Raw genomic sequence first — 21,893 nt, 5'->3', positions numbered from 1 at the left:
TTATTCAAGGAATTGATATGCTATATTCATTCTTGAGGACACAATTGTTGGTCTATCATTGTAAGAGTTAATTAGTTCATGCAAGGATTGTAAAATGTATCAGAGTGTATTTGGTGTAGTCTTTCTATTGTAATATATGAGTTTACGTTATCCAGTTTTGTATACCAAGAAGACTGTCATAATTGTTTCTGGTTATATAGAGGTATTTGTTTGCTTAATTATACAACCTAGCTTATGGTTCATGAATGCACTCTTAGTTACTATGTTTTCTTTGTGCATGCGTTTTCATGGAAAGCTTGAAACATGACTCTATTTCCTAATGTCTACAAGGCAACAATCTATTGTTTTTCCTCCACCAACATTTATTAAACTCAAATTATCTCCCTTTTTAGGTTTAAAGCCCTTTTTAGGTTTAGAGCAGGTTTTATTCTGATCCCTCTATGACTTTCAGATGATTAGCCATGATGAATCTTGTGAGATAATAATTGGTCAAATATTGTGAGTAACGTGAGAGTGATTCCCAGGTGCATATGTATATATGCAATGTTAAGTGGACTCATCTTAAGTAGTATAACTCATTTGACATCCTTGGTGCATAACTTCTTTACAAGAGGTCTTTTGGTCTATTCATGGCTGCCATTAGGGCATGATTGATCAAGGACCAAGTTTCACATCTTCTTTATCCTATTGAGACCTCACGGAAATAACCCCTATTTTGCAAAGCTTGAAGAAAAAAAGGATTTGCCCTAATCCTATGAATTGTTCATAAACCGCCCTCTTTGTGTTTATGTATCACTCTCTCTATTTGAGATACTTTTATCCCTTTGTTTCATTTTATATTGTGGTGCTTGAGGAGAGGACCTATGTTTTTGAGCACCAAAAGGACCTTCCCTAGATCTATTTGCAATCCATAATGAGATATCATGAATCCCAAGTACATCGATCTATATTCCACAGAGTTTCAGGGATGAGGACGACAAGGGACAGTGAGACAAGTTTTTGGAATGGGGGTGCTTCTAGGCCAATTTTTAGGGGACGATAGGTGACGACTGTTAAAAAAAAGGGAAATTTTTTAAAATATAGAGAAACTTCAAATATTCATATCATAACATTGATAAAGCATTCATCATAGACATTATAGAACCTTTGTGACCATGGGTAATTGAAAAGGAATCATGGGTATTACTATTTTAATTTTTTTGCATTTGAAAATGGCATTTCTTGTCAACTATGACTTAACTTGTATCCAACAATATAATGAACATTGAATATAGCATGCAAACTATGTCTATGGTAGTCCTTGTACTAAACAAGTTGTCCATTGTATGGAACAAGATAATCCTTGATTATGACTTTGACTATGAAGATGAGGGAATTGCAATAGGGGATATGTATTTTGCAGATTTTGTGATCATGATTCACTTATAGTTTGATGGAGGTTTGGGAGCTACACCCCCAACAAGGTGAAGTGGCAGGCCCCTTGCAGGGGTCGGAGGGCAACACCTTCAAAACCACACAGACCTTCATGGCAAACACCATTTTCATATTTTTAAGTAAATCCTAGTGGGCATATCATAAACCAAACAAGCATTGAAAGGTTGTGGGTTTTTTTTTTCACATAAAATTGTGTTTGTGTATGTTAGGGGATGGTTAACCATCTCCAAGATAGATAGGGGACATTTGGGCATCCCCTAGTCGTCTTGGGGATGGCTATCCGTCCCCGACCTATTTCCTAGTCATCCTCAAAATGTTTCCAATTTTTGGTTGAAAAATAGGATAGGGAGGGGATGTTTCTTGGCCATCCCTAAGATCCCAAAACGTTTCTAGTATGGGGATGGGGGGTACCAAGCCAAGGGACGCATCCCAGTGGAATATTGATATTGATTCTATCAAGCTGCACTTCTTCAGGTTTATGCACAAGTCTTCTCTCCACAACTACACCAAAACCTGCTACATATGCACAAGGTGCTCCATCCTCATCTTGTTGAACACCAATATGTCATCAAGATAAACAACCACAAATTTTTCAAGAAACAACTTCAAAGCCTCATTCATCAATCACATGAACATGCTTGGGGTGTTTGTCAACCAAATAGAGTTACCTTCCATTCATGCAAGCCTTCCTTTGTCCTAAATGTGGTCTTTTGTTCATGTCCTTCCTATTCCTAATCCTAATCTAATGATTTTTGTTCTTGAGGTCCATTTTGAAGATTAATGTACTCTAATCAAGCTTTCCATCAAGTCATCCATGTCCAGTAATGGAAACTTGTACTCATGTTGATCTTATTGATTGCAATGGAATCTCTACACATCCTCCATTCTACATCTTCAACACATGTATTGTAAGCTTTGCACAAGAACTCAATTTTTCCTTTATTAGAGCTCGTTCCAGTAGTTCTTCAACTTGTTTGTTCAACTCTACAGGAACCTAGAATCAGATCCATGCAATGTGATGATATGCATCAACAACAACCCGTGTGGCATTGTTTTGCCAATGACATCTATGAAATGCTGAAGCAGTGCAATGACTTTTGGTTCCTCAAAGTTGCACAAATCTATCAACTCCCTTTGTGCAATCTTGACTACTTGCACATGGCAGTCTTGCAAGCCTTCCATCTGTTTTAGAAACTCCCTTATTGATAACACATTGATGAGCACGTGCTTAAACTAGGGGGGCATGTGAATCAATATAAGGTAATCTTTTAATTTTTTTCAAATTAATAGCCACAATAATATCAATCACACAACATCAACAATTAAGAACACAAAATTTACATGGAAACCCTTTTGAGAGAAAACCATGACAAAAAGATTTGCTTATATGAAGATCTCTTTAAAACTTTCTAGGTACCAACCTACTAGAGACACCAATCTCCACTTATCTTTGTAGGCACCAACCCATTGGAGACACCAATCCCTATTACTAGCACTAATATAGCAAGAGACACCAATCTCTTCTATTGACAGGCACCAAACTCTAACACAATAATTCTCCTTCCAAAACCTTCTATAATTATGCTCATAGATCTTGCTCATAAATCTGCTATAATCTTTCTCTTAGATCTGCTCATATATCTGCTATAATCTTGCTCTTAGATCTGCTATAATTCCTTCACAAAATTTGCCTTGAATAATCTTCTATATTTCATCCTCCTCAAATTTGTTTGTGCTTTTATGATATATCTTTTATTCACCACACAAACTTCTTCTTCACACTTCATAAGCTTTATTTATATCTTCATGAGGGAGGGCAAATTCACCAAAGGACATGTCATTTACAAAGGAAGGTAGCACTTCATTTATGTGCAAACTTTTATCACAACACTTGGGCACACACCATGAGGGGTCGGCCCCTTTAAACAAATGCAAATTTATTTATTTTAATTTTCAAGGAGGGCCAGCCAATTAAACAGATATTAATTTATTTATTTTTAGATCAATAAAGACTCCAATGTGGATGTAAAAATGGGTCAGCCCATTATGAATAAAGCAATTAATTAATCCCATCTTGCTATGGTATAGTCCACCTTTCAAGATCTTTCTTGGATAAAGATTAGTGGCCTTTAAATCCTCACTAGCGATTTCCTTCTTGGACCAGCATTTTAATGACAATCAATCCAACAATCTCCTTTGACATCAATGACAATAATCAAACAATCTCCTTTGACATCAATGACAATAATCAAACAATCTCCCCCTTTTGTCATTGATGGAAACCCTCGAAAGAAATAATCTGTGAAAGTATAATGCTCCTACTTTGTAATGTCCCTTTTTTTAAATGCCCAAGTTCTTGCCCTAAAATCACAAATCTAGAATAAAGCAAGGGCAAACATAGTTAAGGATGTAATCTTCATTCAAGGATAAGATGAGATAAGCCTATTTTTTGAAACCCGCAAATGAGATTAGACAACAATGTGGATATAACCCATGAAATACATCCAATTCTAGGGTTAGGATATGTATATATTGATCTACACAACCAATATCAACAATTATATGGAAAATCAACCATAACAAGGATTGAGTGCCCCAGGTATCCTCTACCTGTTGGTGTACATTTTATCATCTACCAAACATTAGAATAAAATACCACAAGGATACTCTATCCTCTCCTGAACACAATCACTACTTGTGCCAAGATTGTGAGAAGACCACAAGGCGACTCCAAGGTTTGTATGTGTGAACAAGCACTTTAGTGGAATAGCTTCTTGGGTAGTGTATGCTGAAAATCTCAAGGGGGACTTACACTTGACAACTAGGATCATTCACAAGCTAGACTTAGGCGGATTTATCAATAACTGCTCTTTGTTTTTGGATTTTCTGCTTTAGGACTTCAAAAAGGATAAAAGAGAATAGGGTTTAGGAATTCTAACTAATTCTAAAAACTCAAGAGACAGTATAGACTGGGTGAAACTAGTAACAATACTCCACACTTGGGACAACTACGCAAAGTATGTGCAATCTTCTAGGATTGTGTTTATGATTTTCATACTTGGGAATAGTACCAACAATTGAACAATATTATTCCAAGTAGAAGTTAAACATCCACATTAAAGGCTTAGGCTAACTTTACACATTGAATGGAAATCATCCATCCAAAGAAAGTATGAGCAAAGTCTCACCAATCTATACTATCAAATCTATCATTCATCTAACAACTTCAAAGCAAATAATTTAAGCAAATTTAATCTAAGTGTTGAAGGGAATATGCAACCATGCAACCATTTAGCAATAAAGAGATTTCAAGACAATACTCATAATGAACTTTTATTACTCAAATAGCTCTAAGCAACTATTTCATAAATCTCTCCACATTGAAATGAAATGAGAGAATGAGTTTATATATAGTTTCTGAAAACAAATGAATGGCCGAGATCAATCTAAGATCAACGGTCAAGATCAAGACAACCTAACCCTAATCACAGTTTCCAGAAATAAGATCCAAGATCAACTGCAAATGAGACAAGTGGCACAAGATGCTATCTTTTAGGATTGCACCCCCTTCTTCTGATATTCGATGAACCTGGACACAATCTGGTCAACTTCCTCCATTGTGACATGTGGCAACATGTTGATCCTGAATTCGAATCCTTCCAAGTCATTTGCACATAGAGCAAAAGTGATTTCCCAGTCTAGTTCTTGCTTATGAAAAGCATCTCTAATGGACAGGAGGTTTGATGCCTTGGCCAAATTGCTCTTCAAGACTGGTCCTATGATGGCAGAGAAGATGTCTTGTGTTCTAACCTTCAGATTCTCCAACTACATATCCCTTTCTTGGATAGTTTCTTTCCCAAGTATCTCTGCAACTATAAGGAAAATCTTGCCTTGGATTACCTTTATCTGTCCTTCTACTCTATCAGCATCAACCTTTACCTTTTCCAAGACTTCACTTCGTGCAACCAGCGTCCAGTGCCAACTGTTGAAGTCATAAGCAGCCCCTGCTTCAATTATCTTTCCATTAACCAATTCTTGTGGTGGGACTCCTTTCAGCTCTCTAAGGCATGGGATAATTCTATCTTGAATATCCTGGAAGTTAACCCACACTTCTGCCATGTTCTCAATCCTGGAAAATAAAGAAGAGGTTTGTTCATATGCTGATGATATTCCTTCCATAAACATGACTGCTTCTTTTCTTATACTTTCCATCCAATCTTTAGTCTCTCTCGCTGTCACTACTTCTTCCTCAGAACCTATGACTACCTGTTGTGAATTCAGAAGTGGAGAGCCTCTGGATTTGCTTGATCAAGTGGCTCGGTAGTCAAATGCTAAATGTAATCTCTCGAGCTCTCAACTTCCCTCTTGTAATCATTTTTCTTTCCTACTTCCCTATCCAATCTTGCCTTCATGGAAGCAACTGAATTGTCCAGGTATTCTTTTACTTGGGTCTTTGTGCTTGGTCCCAAGTCAAAGGTGGTAATCTCTTACTCATGGGGACCAATATCTCCCTTTGCCTTGTCTACCTTTGGTACTGCAATCTGTATTGTCCTGCATTCTGATTCATCTCACTGGAGGGTGGAAAACCTTCTGGCTGGCTTCTTTACTGCAATTTGCTCTAACCTGGCTAAGAAATCAGCCATGTCATCTTCTTCTTGTTCTTCTACTACTTGTCTGTTTATTTTCAACCTTTCCTTCAACCAATCAAGAACAGTGGGCTGCTCAATGCCTTCTACTTCTTGGTTGCTTTCTATATGTGCAATAACCCGGAGAACGGAAATCATTCCCTCTTGAAACTCTCCTTCAATATCCATTTCATTTTTTGATTCTAAGATTTATGTGCCAGTAGGAGATGGTGGTTGTTCATCTTCTTGATGAAATAATTCTACATTCTCCTCATGGACTGGAGAGTGAATTTCCATCTCTGCCAACGATTGATCAATGGCCAATATATCTATGTTTGCGGATGCGGCAGAACAAGACGATTCTATCCTTTGCTTCTTCTGAGCAGGTCCTTCATTCACAACTGCCTTCCCCTTCTCTTTAGCACCTTCAATTGATCTGGCACTTTGAGTCGCTTCCTCATTTGAAGAATATCCTTCTGCTTTACCCATCAAGTCATAAGTTAAGATTATATTTCCTCATCTTAATCTATGACACTGTTGATCAACCCACCACCTGAAATATTTTATAACTGGCTGCATCAAAGTGATCAAGTCTGCATGCTCTGGCTCTAACCATTTGATAGGAGAAAGAGGTGCATGCTCATCAAAGCCAGGCTGAATATAGTTTGCATTATCTTCTAGCTGATCATGCACAAGAAAAGGCTCAGTCGTTTTGATCAGGCTTACTGGCAGTCTGGAACGATCTTTTCCTGATGTCAAACTCATCTGCAGCATTTGCCCAAAAATCTTCTATGTCTGCTCTATGTCTGAATCTTTCTCCATTTACTAATCCAATATTGCCGAGAGGATCGAACTCAGCTCTGGATCGGTAGAAGGTAAAGGGATAGCACTGCATTTCTAGCCTGGCACTTTTTGCTACTTGTGTTGTTGAACAAAACTCCTCCATATTTCCAATAAAGAATGGAAAGGTGATTGCTGCCTTCTGCCTTATCCTTTTGAAGCTTTGATATGTTTTACATTGCCTGAGAATTTCAAGTAGAACCATCCTATTGGTTGGGTAGATTGGAAGTCGGTAAGGACGACCGTCAAAACCTTGGACTCTTATGTAGGTGAATTTTGGAAACTGGATGAACCAGGATCCATACTTGCTAACTAAACTTTTGGATTCAGGAGACAATCTCTGATGAGTTCCTCCTTGTAATGTTCTTGTGATGTACATTAGGAATGCATCATGTGCTCGATAGTTGTTCTCCTTAAGCTGCAGCTGCGGTAACAATCATAAGATTTGAATTCGCCTTCACCATTACCAACCACGCCTCTACAGATCAGTTTGGAATATCTATAAGTACTAGCCAACGGGTAGATAATGCAAGAACTCATGTAGAATGACTTTGTCCTCTCCAAACTTATCAACTGTTCATGAAGGTTGTTGCTAATTATGCGGGACCAATTGAACATCCAGACTCCCGAGGTAATTTCATCTATGAAGTAATACATCCTTGTCTCAAATGGCACACCCTTAGGGCTACCCATTACTCTATTCGGGAATAAGATAATGTCACCATATTCTTCCTTGAAGCATGGGCGTAGCAGGACCTTTGGCACTTTTCCTTGGGGTCTTTTCTTCTCCAACCATGATTTGTTAACATTTGCCGCACAGAGTTCAGACTGGGCATCATAAATATTCTGGGTATCTTCTTTGGTCTTGTAGGAAGTTCTATTGTAGTTTGGAATCCGAACGTTTCTTGAATGGACGGCTCTGAAAGATTAGCTAAAACCCTCCCATCAGGTGCAATGATCTCTCTTGACTGTGTATTATAGTGTCTAGCACACTCAACCATCAGCTCAGCACATTGTTTAGCCAGAGGAAATCCAGCTGCTTGGACGATGTCATTTCTCATCATCCGGCAAGCAATGGGTGTCGGTAGGTGTCCATCATGCTCGTACATTCTCTTTTTAAATTCATCTAAATCCACATGTCCAAGGTCGATGTCTGTGATATTCTTCCATTTAGATTTGATCTTAGATTCTTGTTGAACTCTTTTATTGGCAAACTTCCTTGGTGTTTTTCTAGAAGGTGCTCCTTTGGTGGTCATTAACCTGTATAAAACACAAAAATTCAATATTATTTTCAAGATTTTAAGTCTGATTTTTTATCTTTTATCTGAAAATTTCACTTTCAGCCTATAAAAAGGTTAAATTTCTGCAAAAAAGTAGACTGAAAGTGAAGGGTTTGGCCAAGAAATTGATAAAATTGAGAGAAATAAGACAAAATAATATAAGTATTCAGTCAATTTCAAATTTTATCTTTTAGAAATTGATCTTTGTGACAGAAATTCACCTTCAATTCTGAAAATCTGTCTTAAAATCAGAAAAAAAACACTTAATTTCTTGACTTCAACACTTAGAAAAAATTTACTTCTTCAAAATTCCTGTTCAAAAATCAATTTCCTCAAAAATCTGAGAAAACTTCTTCTCAATTTCTCTCCAAATTCTCAACCTGAATAATGAATTTGAAAGTGACTAGTTGAGAATATATAGAGTTTAAGGTTCTAAAACTTAGAAGCTTCTTCTTTGTGTTTTTTTGTTTTTTTTTTATTTTTTATTATTTTTTGTGTTTTAATGTTTTAAATCTTTCCAAAATGGAAAGTTTTATTTCTCTCAAATTTTATCCTTGGCTTAGGAATCTTCTAGAACTTTCTTTTAATTTCAAAAATTCTTTGAATTTTGAAAATATTCTAAGTGTTGAAATTATTTTCCCTTCGAAAATAATTGTGTTGAAAATTATTTAAAATATTCATGCATCAAAACATTATTTTCCAACCCATTCGTTGATGGACCCTTAATTTCATGTGCGATTTTTGTCAAAATTATTTTTTCTCTAACCATTTTTTATCTTTCACCATGGCAAGTTGATTTTCATGTTTGATTTTCAAATTTTGGGCGAATTTTCATGTCTGGCTTAGGCATCTTCACATATTCCATTTATGCCTAGGTAAATTTGGAATGCCTATGTGATTTTATTTTTTTCTGGTATTTGATCAAATTCCCAAAATGTTTGGACAATAATGTTCTTTTATCCCTTGCTTGCGTTTTATTTGCCAAATCCTCTTGCTTTCCTCCCTTGTGTATACTTGGAAGAAGTCATGCCATGGCACATTATTAACATGTTGGGTGAATTTCACCTTTTATTCGCCATCCTCTGTGCCTAGGCGAAGTTGTCTTGTCATGTCAAGAAGAGGGCGGACTTCATACTAGCTTGGACAATTTTTCATGTCTAGGTGCCATGCTTTCATCTTGCTAGGGCGGAGTTGGAAGGCTCCTTGCCAACTTCTATCTAGCTAGGCGGACTTTGTTCTTTCTTTGATATGCCAAACTTTCCCTGGGGGGGTGGACTTGGAAGGTCATTGGACATGTATGCTTAGGCGTTTTTTGTTTTGCTTTATTCCTTTGGCAGACTTGGACAACCTTCTTCCAAATTTGTTTTGCTTTTCAAGGGCGAACTTGGAAGTCTATGTGCCAACTTGATTGTGGACATGTCTTGAATTTATTTTAATCCTCCTTGCCTTTTTAATTTTCCTTCAACTTTCCATGGACTTGGCAAACTTAGCTTTAGTTTATGTCTTTCCAATGCTAGGCAGACTTTGTCTTCCATATGCCATGTTTTATCATCCACCCCAGGCAGACTTTATGACTTCATGGACAAGGCGGACTTTGAATAGGCTTGGACACCTCTTCACCTTGCCAAGGGCAGACTTGGAAGGAGCTTGGACACATTGCCTTGGGCATGGTGGAGTTGGAAGAATCTTGGATAGGGCGGACTTTGGACTTCTCTTGCCAATTTTGTTTATTTTCAAACCTTGCCTTGCTTTTCTTCATGACGGAGTTGGAAGGAGTCTTGCCAAGGCAGACTTAGAAGAGTCTTTTCCATCTTCACCTTATGCCAAGGTAGGGTGGACTTGGAAGGAGTCTTGCCATGTCTCTCATGTCTAGCTTAAGCTTAATCATATGTAGGAGTTTGCTTGACCTTTGCCAGGAGTTAGTTAACTAATGGTAGGAGTTTGTCGATGCTTGGACGTTTTGTCTTGGCTTGAGTTCATCTTTTCTTTGCCATGCCAACTAGGAAGATATTATACCAAGGCGAACTTTGAAGCTTGTTGGACATGTTCAAGGCGGAATTGAATGGTCTCATGCCAAGGTAGACTTGGCTTTCTTCACACCATGTCTTGCTTCCATGCTTGGTTTGAGGATGTCTTGTCATATGCCTTGGGTGAATTTTCATCTGGACACCCATGTGCCATCCATTTGATCAATTTCTAGTGTTATCTTTAAATTTGATCAACCATGTTGCATTCATTTTTGATCTTCTGGAACAAAACCCTAGGTTCTTGCTTTTTACACTTAAAGATGCGACTTTTCAATTCTGAAGACATGGGTATTGATCATATGGCTAATCTTCTGGAACAAAACCCTAATTAGGGTTTCCACTTGCTTTTTACCCTTAGAGACCAAATTTTCAAATTCTGAGAACATGGGTAGCAGTAATATGGCTTGAGGGTCAAAACCCTAATTCCAGGAAAAAAAAAAGCAAAAAAAAAACCTTGCTTTTTGTACTTGGAGACAAAATTTCCCAAATTTGAAGATATGGGCAAGACTGAAATGACCTAAAGAACAAAACCCTGATCTCAAAAAAAAGCAAAAATTTCAAAGCCCTTATAACCTAGAGACAAGATTTTCAAATTCCGACAACATGGGCAATGACCAAATGACCTGAGGAATAAAACCCAGATTCTACTTTCAAAAATGCAGAAATAAGCGGAAAAGCAGAAAAAAGCAAAAATTCCTAAAAATAGAAAGTTGTCAAAAATGACCCAAAGCAATTGCAATCCTCGTCCTTCAGACCTTTTAAGCACTTTGACAACACTTATACATGATTTTGAACATGATTTCTCAACTTGACTCGAGATAACTTCAGAAACTCAAACTCAAAACTCTCTCAGAAAATGGATTTACGAAATTACAGACCTAGGACAAAACCCTAAAAAGCGAAAAAACAGGGGGTCCCCATCTGTGATGGGGCGATGTGTGAATTAGGTCACAACACTACCCTAGGCCCAACAGCAAGACCTTATCCTCTGTGGCCTCATGTGGTCCTTAACCGATGATCCTCAACCATCATCATAAGGTGGCATACCTAGTGAGGGCTTTACATCGTTCCCCTCCATCATATCAACCTCCATCTCTTATGATTGATTCACTTCAACAATTGATCCATGTGGAGATAGTAGGGAAGCTACAAAGGGATGCCTTTGACCATCAACCCTAGGCCCAAGGTTAGGACCTTATCCTTCTTGGCCTCATGTGGTCCCTAACCGATGGTCCTTAACCATCATCATGAGGTGGCCTCGTGGTCCTTAACCAATGGTCCTTGACCATCTTTACGAGGTGTTGTGCCTAGTGAGGAATCTCTCACCATTCCCCCTATTGTACAGAAATAATTAAAGGAATCAATAGAATGGATATATACATATATATTGAATACGAACATAATACAAGGGATATTACACCCTTACTCTAATGTCCCCCCTTTCTGTAACTCTCCCCCTTTGACATCAATCACAAAGGGACTCCCACAACAAATATGCACCAGCTAGTCTACTTTGAGTTGTCTTCTCCACGGAGCTGAAAGATAATGCAATGATTAGCTCCCCCCGAAATCATGCTTCTTCATAAGATACCATTTCCCAACTTCTGTAATGTCCCCTATGTAATGTCCCCACTCTAGTCAGTCTCAATGACTGATGGGTTAGCCTATTATTTTGGACTCTCGTAGGCTAACATTTTGGATAGAGAGTCTCAGTGGCAGTTCCACTTCTTCAGTTCAGTCTTGGTTTCAGTTCCAGGGCCTTTGCAGTCAGTGTATGGGCTTAGTTGAGGGACTTGCTATAAATAGTAAGTCAATCTGGCAATTGTGATATTTTTAGTTAGAGCACCTGGACACATGGGGGTTATTCAGTGTTGACCCCAGCTTCTGACGGCACATCAAAAGACTGAATATTGAGGGAGATATTAATATTTTAAGGGTTAAGTTATTAAATTAACTTATATGGATATTATAAAGTCATAAAGTGACTTTATTAAAATTATAAACCACTTAAATATTATAAAGTGACTTTTAAAATCACTTAAATGAATTTGGACACCCCAAAGGTTAATTAAACTATAGGAATTGAATTAAATACATTTAAGTGTATTTAATATGAAGTTGGGCGTACTTTTTTGGAATTCGTTCTTTTGGGGGATATAAGGGAAAAAGAGCAATTAAAACTCTATTATTGATTATTTGGCATTGCTTCTATTTTGCTCTGTGGAATTCCTTGACAAGGGTTTCAAAGGTTTGGCCATTGGAGAACGGAAATTCTTCGTGGATCTGTGATTGTGAGGCTATGGAAGATCAGCTGAATTATTGCAATTGTGAAGGCTCCATTCAAGAGCCTTATTGTGCTTCAACAGAGATTCTTTATTTCAGATATTGCAGATTTTTCAATAAGGAAAGGGCAAATCAGGTTAGATGCCCCTTTTAGCAGCATATTTCATTTCAATAAGCAGTTGTACAGTTTCCAGTTGCTGGCCGTGCAATCTAGGCTTGGCACGTGGGTCCAAGAAAGGGATGTTTTGACTGCGAGGCTGAAAAGCCTTTCTAATTTGCAATCTAGTTGCGCCATTCCCAATGCCTAGCATAATCAGGTGGATTAATCTCATTTTTGGCCTAGAAAAATTGTATTCTGGACTTGTACTTCAATTTTGGTCAGTTTCCCAGTTTTGGCTGGCAAACTACAGAATTCTTTATTTAAAATAAGCTGAGGACCTAAGAGTATGTTTAATGTATTAGTTTCATTTGCAGCAGTTACTTAATGCATAATATAGATTCAATTGTTCCATATTTGGTATCAATTCAGTTATATGAGCAATTCTTGCCTGGTGCACTTGTTATTTTTATTTAAAATTTGTTCAAAAACCCTTGAAAATCCAAAAACAAATCAGCAATAGTATTTCAGGAGAGTTAGAACCAGCAGGGTTCTTACACCCTACCTGATCTATTTCAAAATACTAAAATTGATTGATATTTTTTCAATTAGTTATTAACAAGTGCTTATTTATTTTCCTCATTAGATGATTAATTTCATTATTCATAGTTCTTAATATGGATATCAGACCCTGCTACTACTTCAGTTTTAAGGGAGAAGGGTTTATGTATGTTACCAAAGCGCTTAGAGACCAAATACAATAGGTTCCCTCAAAGTTTACAGATCCAAGCCCTTACCTATCTTGGGTCTATACCCTCAAGGCTTATGGGTCGTTGATCCCCAATCATACCACCAAGAACAAGGATGTTACTGCCAGTAACTTAATAACAGTTCTGATCTGATCTAATCCATGGTTGTGTCACTAGATGCTATTGAATCCTTTCATTTATATCTTTCAATGTGAGACACCTCTTCATCCTGTATGCCCTTTGGCAAGAGACATACCCTTTCACCATTAGCACCCTTTGAAAGAGTGCAACTCTTCATTATTTCTGCCCTTTGAAAGGGACACACCTTTCACAATCAGATCTGCACTTCTGATTCCCAAATTATCCCTCTTCAAATGAGTTCTCTCCTCCCTTTTAGACCTCATATTTGGGAGAGTCACAACTTATCATTTCATGCCTTTTGACCATTTTTTAACTTAATTAAATTTTAATTATATTTAATTATATTCTTTTATATTTTCATTTGAATTTTAATTTTATTCCTTTGAATTTTAATTTTATTATTTATATTTACCATTAAATTCTATTTCAAAGTGAGGACATTACAACTTCTGCCTGAGATACTTCTCCATCTTGACATACTATTCTACTACCTTGAGGTCTTTCAATGTCTATTCCATGATACTGCTGCTATGAAATCTGCCTCTGTTGTGCATTCTACCTCTGCAACATGACACTGCTGCAATCATCACATACTGTCTGTCAAATCTGCACCTTCACTTCTGCTGCTTGCACAATGTCTGGCCTTGATGATGTCATATATAGTAGGCTGCTAAACATTGATTTTATGCCATAACCAGCTTTCATCTGCTTCCCTAATAAAGCATCTTTCTCCCTTGATATCACAAAGGATGTATAGATTATTTGTTGTTCTATTTTCCTCTGCTACTAATCTTCCTGGCCTGCTAAGGTTGGTTTTGGCTTTGGTGATTTTTGGATAGAAGAGAGACAAACATTTGACTCATTGGCAACATGCAGCGTTCAAAAGGCAATGAGAGGGTTCAGAATGGTGATATCAATTTTGCAGTTGAATATTATTGAAAATTGGAGTTTTATGAAACATAAGCTGCTGCTTCTGGTATATTTCATGCATTAAGCTAACGCATGGTAATCTAGTGTCTTTAAGTATCAAGGATTTATATGTAGATCAAACTAACCTTACAAGTAATAATGTGTTGATCCTTTTTTCATTTTTGTGGCAATTAATAAAATTAGAACTACACAAAAAAGTATACAAGAATTTAAATTTGAGTGGCATGCACAAAATAGTTTGTATATTATTTATATTATATGCTATCTTCCATGTGAACACGTTCCCGGTCCTCAAAACCTCATCCCCATCCCCAATGGTATTTCGGGTATGATAGGATGGCAAGAAACATCCCCTAGCCATCCCAAAAAATCTTTAACTGAAACATTTCAGAAACATGCTGTACGAACAGGAAATGCCACAGGTACGTTTCATCCCAAGGCAGCCAAGGGCATCTGAGATATCCCTTGACCGTCCCAGGGACGCCCAGTCATCCCTAATGGCAAGACAATTTTTTTATAATGTTTTTAAAATGAATTCCCTCATAACATTTAAAAAAATATTGATTTAAAATTCCTTCATGAATCTAAAGAACTCGTCTAACTGTTAACTGTGATACAGTTGTTTTAAAATTCCTTCATGACATTAAAAAAATTGTGTTTAACTGTCAAATAACTTATATCATTAGCTATGAATCCAAGTCTTGAAATAATTATTGCTGTCGTACAACTGTCATTGTTGTCACTTCTATCATGATTAATTTTATTGCTGTTATACTGCTGCTACAGTACTGTCAATCTTAATTTTGATGGCATATCACTCAATATTAGTTAAAGTTGAGAAAATCTCTCTCTCTCTCTCTCTCTCTCTCTCTCTCTCTCTCTCTCTCTCTCTCTCTCTCTCTCTCTCTCTGTATATATATATAGCACTACTAGACCCCCCAAAAATGGCCTCCAGGTTTGGTTGATCTAGTGGATTCATTGGAGTGGTAATATTACTTTAATTGAAGATTTCTGTTTGAATAAGAGATTGGAATTTGAGGAAGTCATTGCAAACAAATATTTGTTGTTATTTTTGGAGGAATTGAGCCAGCCATAGCTGGCTGTACCATGTAATAGGAATAAAGTGTTTGTTCAAATATAGGAGGTTCAATTTCATGTAATGAAGGCTTAAAACCTTATCAAAACCTAGCCAGAATAAATATTAGTATAAAGGTAATGTTTGAATATTTAAAGGGATGTGCAAGTTTTTGGAAGGAAGGCAATTCCTTATTTAGAGTTTGTGAAGTCCTCGACTTCAGCAACTTGTTTGTTAGCAGCAATTTGGAAGATATAAGGAGTTGTTATTGTTGTAATACGTGTAAGATTAGGCAGAAATCGATACACACCAATAAAATTCAAAATTCAGGACAAATAATTACTACAGTTGTACCTACATTTTCAGGAGTATTTGTACTTAGACTAGCATCATTTGCAGACAAATGAAGCTTCATTTTGAGGTCAGAAAATAAGTTTTCACTATTGTATGTATTTCTAATTTTATATCAGCATAAATCAGTATTCCTTCATATATTTTATCAGTTGATAAGAAATTTGTATTAGAAATTTTATACCAACAGAGGTTGTGTTTTTCAATTATTTGTGAAATTGTTTATGCACAACAGTTGTTTGCGAAAATGCCTTTGATAATAAAAGATAGTGCAACTGTTCTACATTATAAAATTCAGAGATGTTGAAAGGTTTTCATGTTCGACCAACTATTTGACGAAATGCCTATGAACTAAAATTCAGAAAATTGCAAGTGTGTTAAAAATTTCTTGGTCAGGCCATTACAACATTATAGTTTGTCAGCGCTTGACTACAATCATAGTCATCTAATGCCTCTTTCAGAATGGAAAGAACTCATTATCAAATATTGGCTCCTCACTAGCACTAATCCATTTTGAATTTACATCAATTTCATCTAGGTCAATAGGTTAATCATCTTTAACATTGCCTGATATTATTAGGGCATAAGTTTGTGATGTATTAGCATATACATTATGCAAGAAACTCAATTTGAATGCAAGTTGCAAGTTGCAAGGGCAATTAAGATTTAAAATTCAACTTAGATACAATGTCTATCCTCAAATTGTATTGAGCCATAGCTAAGTTGTAATAAACAAACACCAAATCATTCATCTATTTTTGGGTCAAGCACTTACATTTCTTGGAGTGTGTGCTCAAAAGCACTCCAAGAACACTCACAAGTGAAAGAGTTGCAAGGATGGTTCAAAATGAGCATCACCATCAATCATAGGTATTTTGGCTTCATTGCCAAAAATATTAAACCATTATATTTGTCAAAACCAAATTTAGTAATATTCTATCCATAATGTATTTCAAATCTTCAAAAAGAGGAAAAGCAAAATTTGATTGCAAATAATTGATTTAGAATTTAATAGTTTGTTTTGAGGTCTCCCTTGAGTCTATGACACATACATTAGAGAAGAATCTTCTTCCCTATTAGTATGTGGGCAACTTTGTTATAGCTAGAGAAGAATCTTTTTCCCTATTAGTATGAATAAATCTCTATGTTCCCCATGTTTCCTAGGGACACATCTCCTAGGACTTTCCATCCGTATCTGCAACAAGGATGTTTCAAGGACACAAAGACAAGTAGGAAACATTATTGGGGTCCTCCCCCTTTAATTAATGAAAAAAATAACAATATGGATGTAAATGGGCAAAGGATGGCAAGGCCGACTAGGAATCTCAAGGACAGCTAGCCACCCTCCTATGGCCCGAATCTTAAGTTCAATTCCAACTAAGTACTATGCTGCCATGGAAAATAAATACCCTTAGGAGGTGCAAAGATTTGCATTAATGCTGCACGCATTGGCAAAGTATCGTTGACTGGTGCAAATTCAAGTTTATTTGTTGTTCCCAATCACCCTGTTCAGCCATGGCCGAAATATTTAGGCACATCATACACATACACACACACACACACATAACCACTTGTGAAAGAATCTACGATTCAATCATACAAAGTGGATCTAGAGTTATCGGTTCACCATTTTTTCACACTTTGACAGTCTAGAGAAGGTTTGGTACTTGCACAAAGAATTATGGTAGGAAATGATGGATTGGATGCTCTTTACATCCCACTCTTGTGTTTCAAAAGTGTATGTCAATAAAGGTGAGTGGAAAGACACTCTTGAAAAGCGAAGATCCCTCCAAAACTCAGTGATGCCATAAATTGGCTATTGAAAGATATCTTTTGCTAGGGAGAGTGTGTTTCTACTCTCAAGTGGCCTGCTGGTTTAGAATTTGATCAAATATAGAGAACTTGTCCATATACATTTGTGTCTAAAGGTACAAACAAACAATAACTCAAAGAGATAAGAAAGACATTGATAATGACATTGATAAGAAAGATCAAACCTAAACTAGAGCTACACTAATTCCTAGTCTATCTGATATTTTCTTAAATCAAAAAGAAAGGAGGGTAAACTTTTACGTGCACATTGATAATGACAAATTCAGAACTCAAATTATTAGAAATTGAAATTTTGTTAATTTGTATGTCAACTTGTGCACTCTCAATTCAGCTCTAATCTTCCATAAAATGGTTATTTTACAAATATGGCAAATGCCTTATCTTATGAATATTTTAAATTTCCTATATTTTTTAGTTTACCTTACTTTGTAATCCCCTATAAATGGCCTACCATTCCAACCATCCTAGAGACATGTCCCCCATCTCCTACCATCCTCATCTCAGAAAGTTGGTGGAACATAGAAAAATCTCTCAACGCACTTGAAGAGGGCCTCTATCATTTCTACATCATCTTTGACAGAGTCACTATAAACAAACATTGGATTAAGATGGCATTAATCTCCCATATCAGCATGTATGTCATTTTCATTCTTAGCCCTAGCCTTTGCCTCATTAGCCCTATTCATGGCCTCACGGAAATAGCCCATACAAAATCTTTTCCAATCAACTATCCTCAACACTCTGATCAAGGGCTTTGAAATTTGCACAATCTAGCGTGAGATTAATGTCAGCATGTATTTGTCATCATCATTCTAATCCCCAGCCTTGTTTGCCTCATTAGACCTATTCATGGCCTCAAGGAAATAGCCCATACAAAATGTTTTCCAATCAACTATCCTCAACAATCTAATCAAGGGCATTGAAATTTGAACAATCTAGCATGCAGATCAATATCAGCATGTTTGTCATCATCATTCTAATCCCTAGCCTTGTTTGCCTCATTAGCCATATTCATGGCCTCAAGGAAATAACACAGAAAATCTTTTCCAATCAACTATCCTCAACACTCTGATCAAGGGCTTTCAAATTTGCACAATCTAGCGTGCATCTAACCAGAGAATATCATCAAAAAACGTGTGTAATGGTCACTAGGTGATTAGTAAAGCTAAACTCAACCCAAATAGAAGAAACAAACATTTGTTTCAAGTTCATCTGCTACACATATTCTACAATGAAAAAAAATGGGTTGCAAATCTGGTCACACTTAGGTAAAACAATCTAAATGTGAAATTTCACACCATGCTAAGCACCCTTATGTGATTCTTAAATAAGCTTTATGATAGTCTACCCAGCTCTGCACTGAAGACTTAACCAATGGAAGTTTGTAAATTGAAAGAATTTTTCACACAGGAGCTACAAAAGCTTTGGTGCTAACAATACTTCATATCCTTGGCCTTAGTTTTAAAAGTCCATTGTTTAGTGCACCTGCACTTTGAAAAACCCAGAAATCTAGAATGTAAAAATGAGGTCAAACTGGGAAAAAAAGTATATATAATAGCAAAATATATTTTTTTGGAAATTAAATCAAAATTAATCATATTTTTTTTATTAAAAACTATAATTAAATAGAAATCAACTCATTGAATAGCACTTTCTTGGTATTCATGTTTGATTTACCAAAAAAGATAACTGATCAATCCTATCATCTGGTTGACAATTATAATTACCGGTTTATGCTATGCTTCAAACAACATATCATGCCATTATTGCTACCAAAGTTCGCAGACTCGGACTCGGAGTGTACTTGGCAAGCCCAAAATTTTCAACTCAGCAACTTAAACCATGAGGAAGGGCTGGCAGATTTTGAAGAACCTCAATGATAGGGAGGGTGCAAAGAGAAAACACATGGTTTAATGGCAAAAGAAAAGAGTGAAAAACATGTTTTAACCAATATTTTACCCACATTGACGTTTTTACCTCTGTTTTTCCTGCATTTGTAAAAACTCACAAGTTAAATTTGTAAAACTCATGGAGCCAGAAAAATAATGAGTACTTGGCAAGTACTCACAGAGTTTGCAATCTATGGTTGCAACCATGTAATCCTAGAAAGCACTTTCAAATTTACAATTTCTAGCTTTTAGTGTTTTGTGTGCTAAAAGTGCTGAACTTTATTCATATGCATCTGTAGAACTATATCCCTTTCACCTGATGTGGCTGACATGCCAATGTAGGTGACTTTAAACAAGTCATATCTGTTTGCCATATTTGCATTAACTTGGTAAAAATTTCAACAATTATGAGAACATTTGTTCAAAAATGCATTTAAATAATTGTCTACCTTGGAATAGAGGGAAAAGTGAAAGAAACATCAAAAATATTCACAATTAAATAAAAACTGATACGTGGATAGGCATCCCAATTTTACAAAGGAAGGGAAACAGATTGTTTGGTAAAGTCTGGTGAATAAAGCAGCCAAAAGAAACATTAATTAACTTGCAGAATTAATGAAAATACAGTGGTTCAGAGATTTAATTTGGGTACCATGAGACTCGCATCAAGAACTTGTATGTAGCACAAAAACTTGTACAGAAATAGATCTACCACATGATATCCATTGTATTAAAAAATGCCAATGATAAAGCAATTGCTCTGTGATGCAAGATCCAATCTAACAAAACAACACAAGAATTTGTAAAATATTATCTTACCAGATAAGTGCACAAAATTCGATGATAATTGCTAGAAGTGTTAGAAGCCTATTATGAATCTGCGAAAAACAACCAGCATACATACAGACGATTAGCTACCAAGGGAGACATTGGATTGTGCATGAAGAATCATATGCCAAGTGATTCGAAATTCCGTAACAGTAACTAGTTCCAGTTATATTAAAAGGAATGATTTCACAACCATGCATGGGCATCACTTACATAAAGTGCACAAACTAGAGCAATAACAATGCTACCAATAAATATAATAGATGCCACAATCCGTGCAGGATCAAACATCATGTTCACCTGCCGCATGGGCCCTACAAGAAAGGCTGTGCTGTACAGTAAAATGTAAAATTGTCAATATTGCAAATCACAAAGAATTTCAGTATTTTAGAAATCCCTGCAAACTAGAGAATGCCATGAAAATAAAATTATTGAAATGCTATTTCACTAGTCAAATTTAAATCATGTAGGTAATTTGTCATATGCTACAGAAACAGGCAAATTGTGTGTTCTCCATGTCCAAACAACAGGCCTACAAAAAAGAACAGTGCTCTGTAGTGCAACAGAACAGATAATTCAGACACACAAGATACCATAAAAAACATAAAATAATGGCATCCCCAAGAGGATCATATACTTCAACATTACTAAATTTTATCTCATGAACCAATCATATCAAAAACTTTATCAAACTCTAATTAATTATTTACAAACCTTGCTAGTGAAAGAAGATTGCCGAATGTGAATGTGACTGCAAACTTAATAGGTCTGAAGATTAGGAGTAATGACTGCATGAAACCAAGCAACAAAGTTCTATTATGTAAGTGATTCCTTTCTGCCATCTTTTCAACTATTTCAAGATCCTCAAACCAAAAACATGGGAATTTATGCTAGCATGAGTGAAATATGCAATGCAGAATGTGAAACCAATCTTGGAAGAAAATCTCAATATTAATATTAGTAAGTAGAATGTGAAACCAAACTTGAAGAAAATCTCAGAATGAATAATTCTAGAGTAACTTTCAAATGAAAAGGAATGAAGTAAAGAGAAATTTAACTCAGATGCAGCTAGTAGTACATCAATTAGGGAGAGCTCAATATAAGCAAGAAGAATCAAAAGAAGACAAACACAAAGATATAAGTTTTAAGAAAAGTGTACACAAAAGAATATAACAATAGTGTACTGTTAGGCTTTATACATGAAAGAATTATTTACTCAAGCAAGGAAGATGCAATGATTCATGTACGTCAAAAGAAGATATGATTAATCATCTAAAATTGGCGATAAATCTAACACAAGACCAGTTGGTGGTAATGATGAGACTGCAATAAAGGCGGCCCCTAGTAAAGAAATTAGCAGTAGCAAAGAAAAAAGAAACAACATTAAATGTGAACCATCCCCGAATGGGTTTCACTGTCACATACATAAACTGCAACAGCACCTCTAGAAAATATGGGAATGGCAGGGGCAAGTAGGGCTATTAGAAGTGATCTAGATTCATTCTTGGGAG

At 36.3% G+C, this 21,893-nt stretch overlaps 1 protein-coding gene across 2 annotated transcripts in view; it reads right to left on the bottom strand.

Moving 5' to 3' along the window:
- The window catches only part of LOC131060211 (uncharacterized), a 100,075-nt gene that overhangs the window by 34,172 nt on the left and 44,010 nt on the right, over nt 1–21,893 (bottom strand). For both annotated transcript variants that reach the window (XM_057993370.2, XM_059218432.1), the window contains 3 exons: nt 21,097–21,170; nt 20,596–20,713; nt 20,374–20,432 (listed from right to left, as the gene is read on the bottom strand). In XM_057993370.2, the coding sequence (XP_057849353.1) occupies nt 20,374–20,432; nt 20,596–20,713; nt 21,097–21,170 (251 nt within the window). The remainder of the gene's footprint in view (nt 1–20,373; nt 20,433–20,595; nt 20,714–21,096; nt 21,171–21,893) is intronic.

This window comes from Cryptomeria japonica, chromosome 3 (genome assembly GCF_030272615.1).
Source record: "Cryptomeria japonica chromosome 3, Sugi_1.0, whole genome shotgun sequence".
NCBI classification, from domain to species: domain Eukaryota; kingdom Viridiplantae; phylum Streptophyta; class Pinopsida; order Cupressales; family Cupressaceae; genus Cryptomeria; species Cryptomeria japonica.
This window is presented reverse-complemented; position numbering and strand designations above follow the sequence as displayed.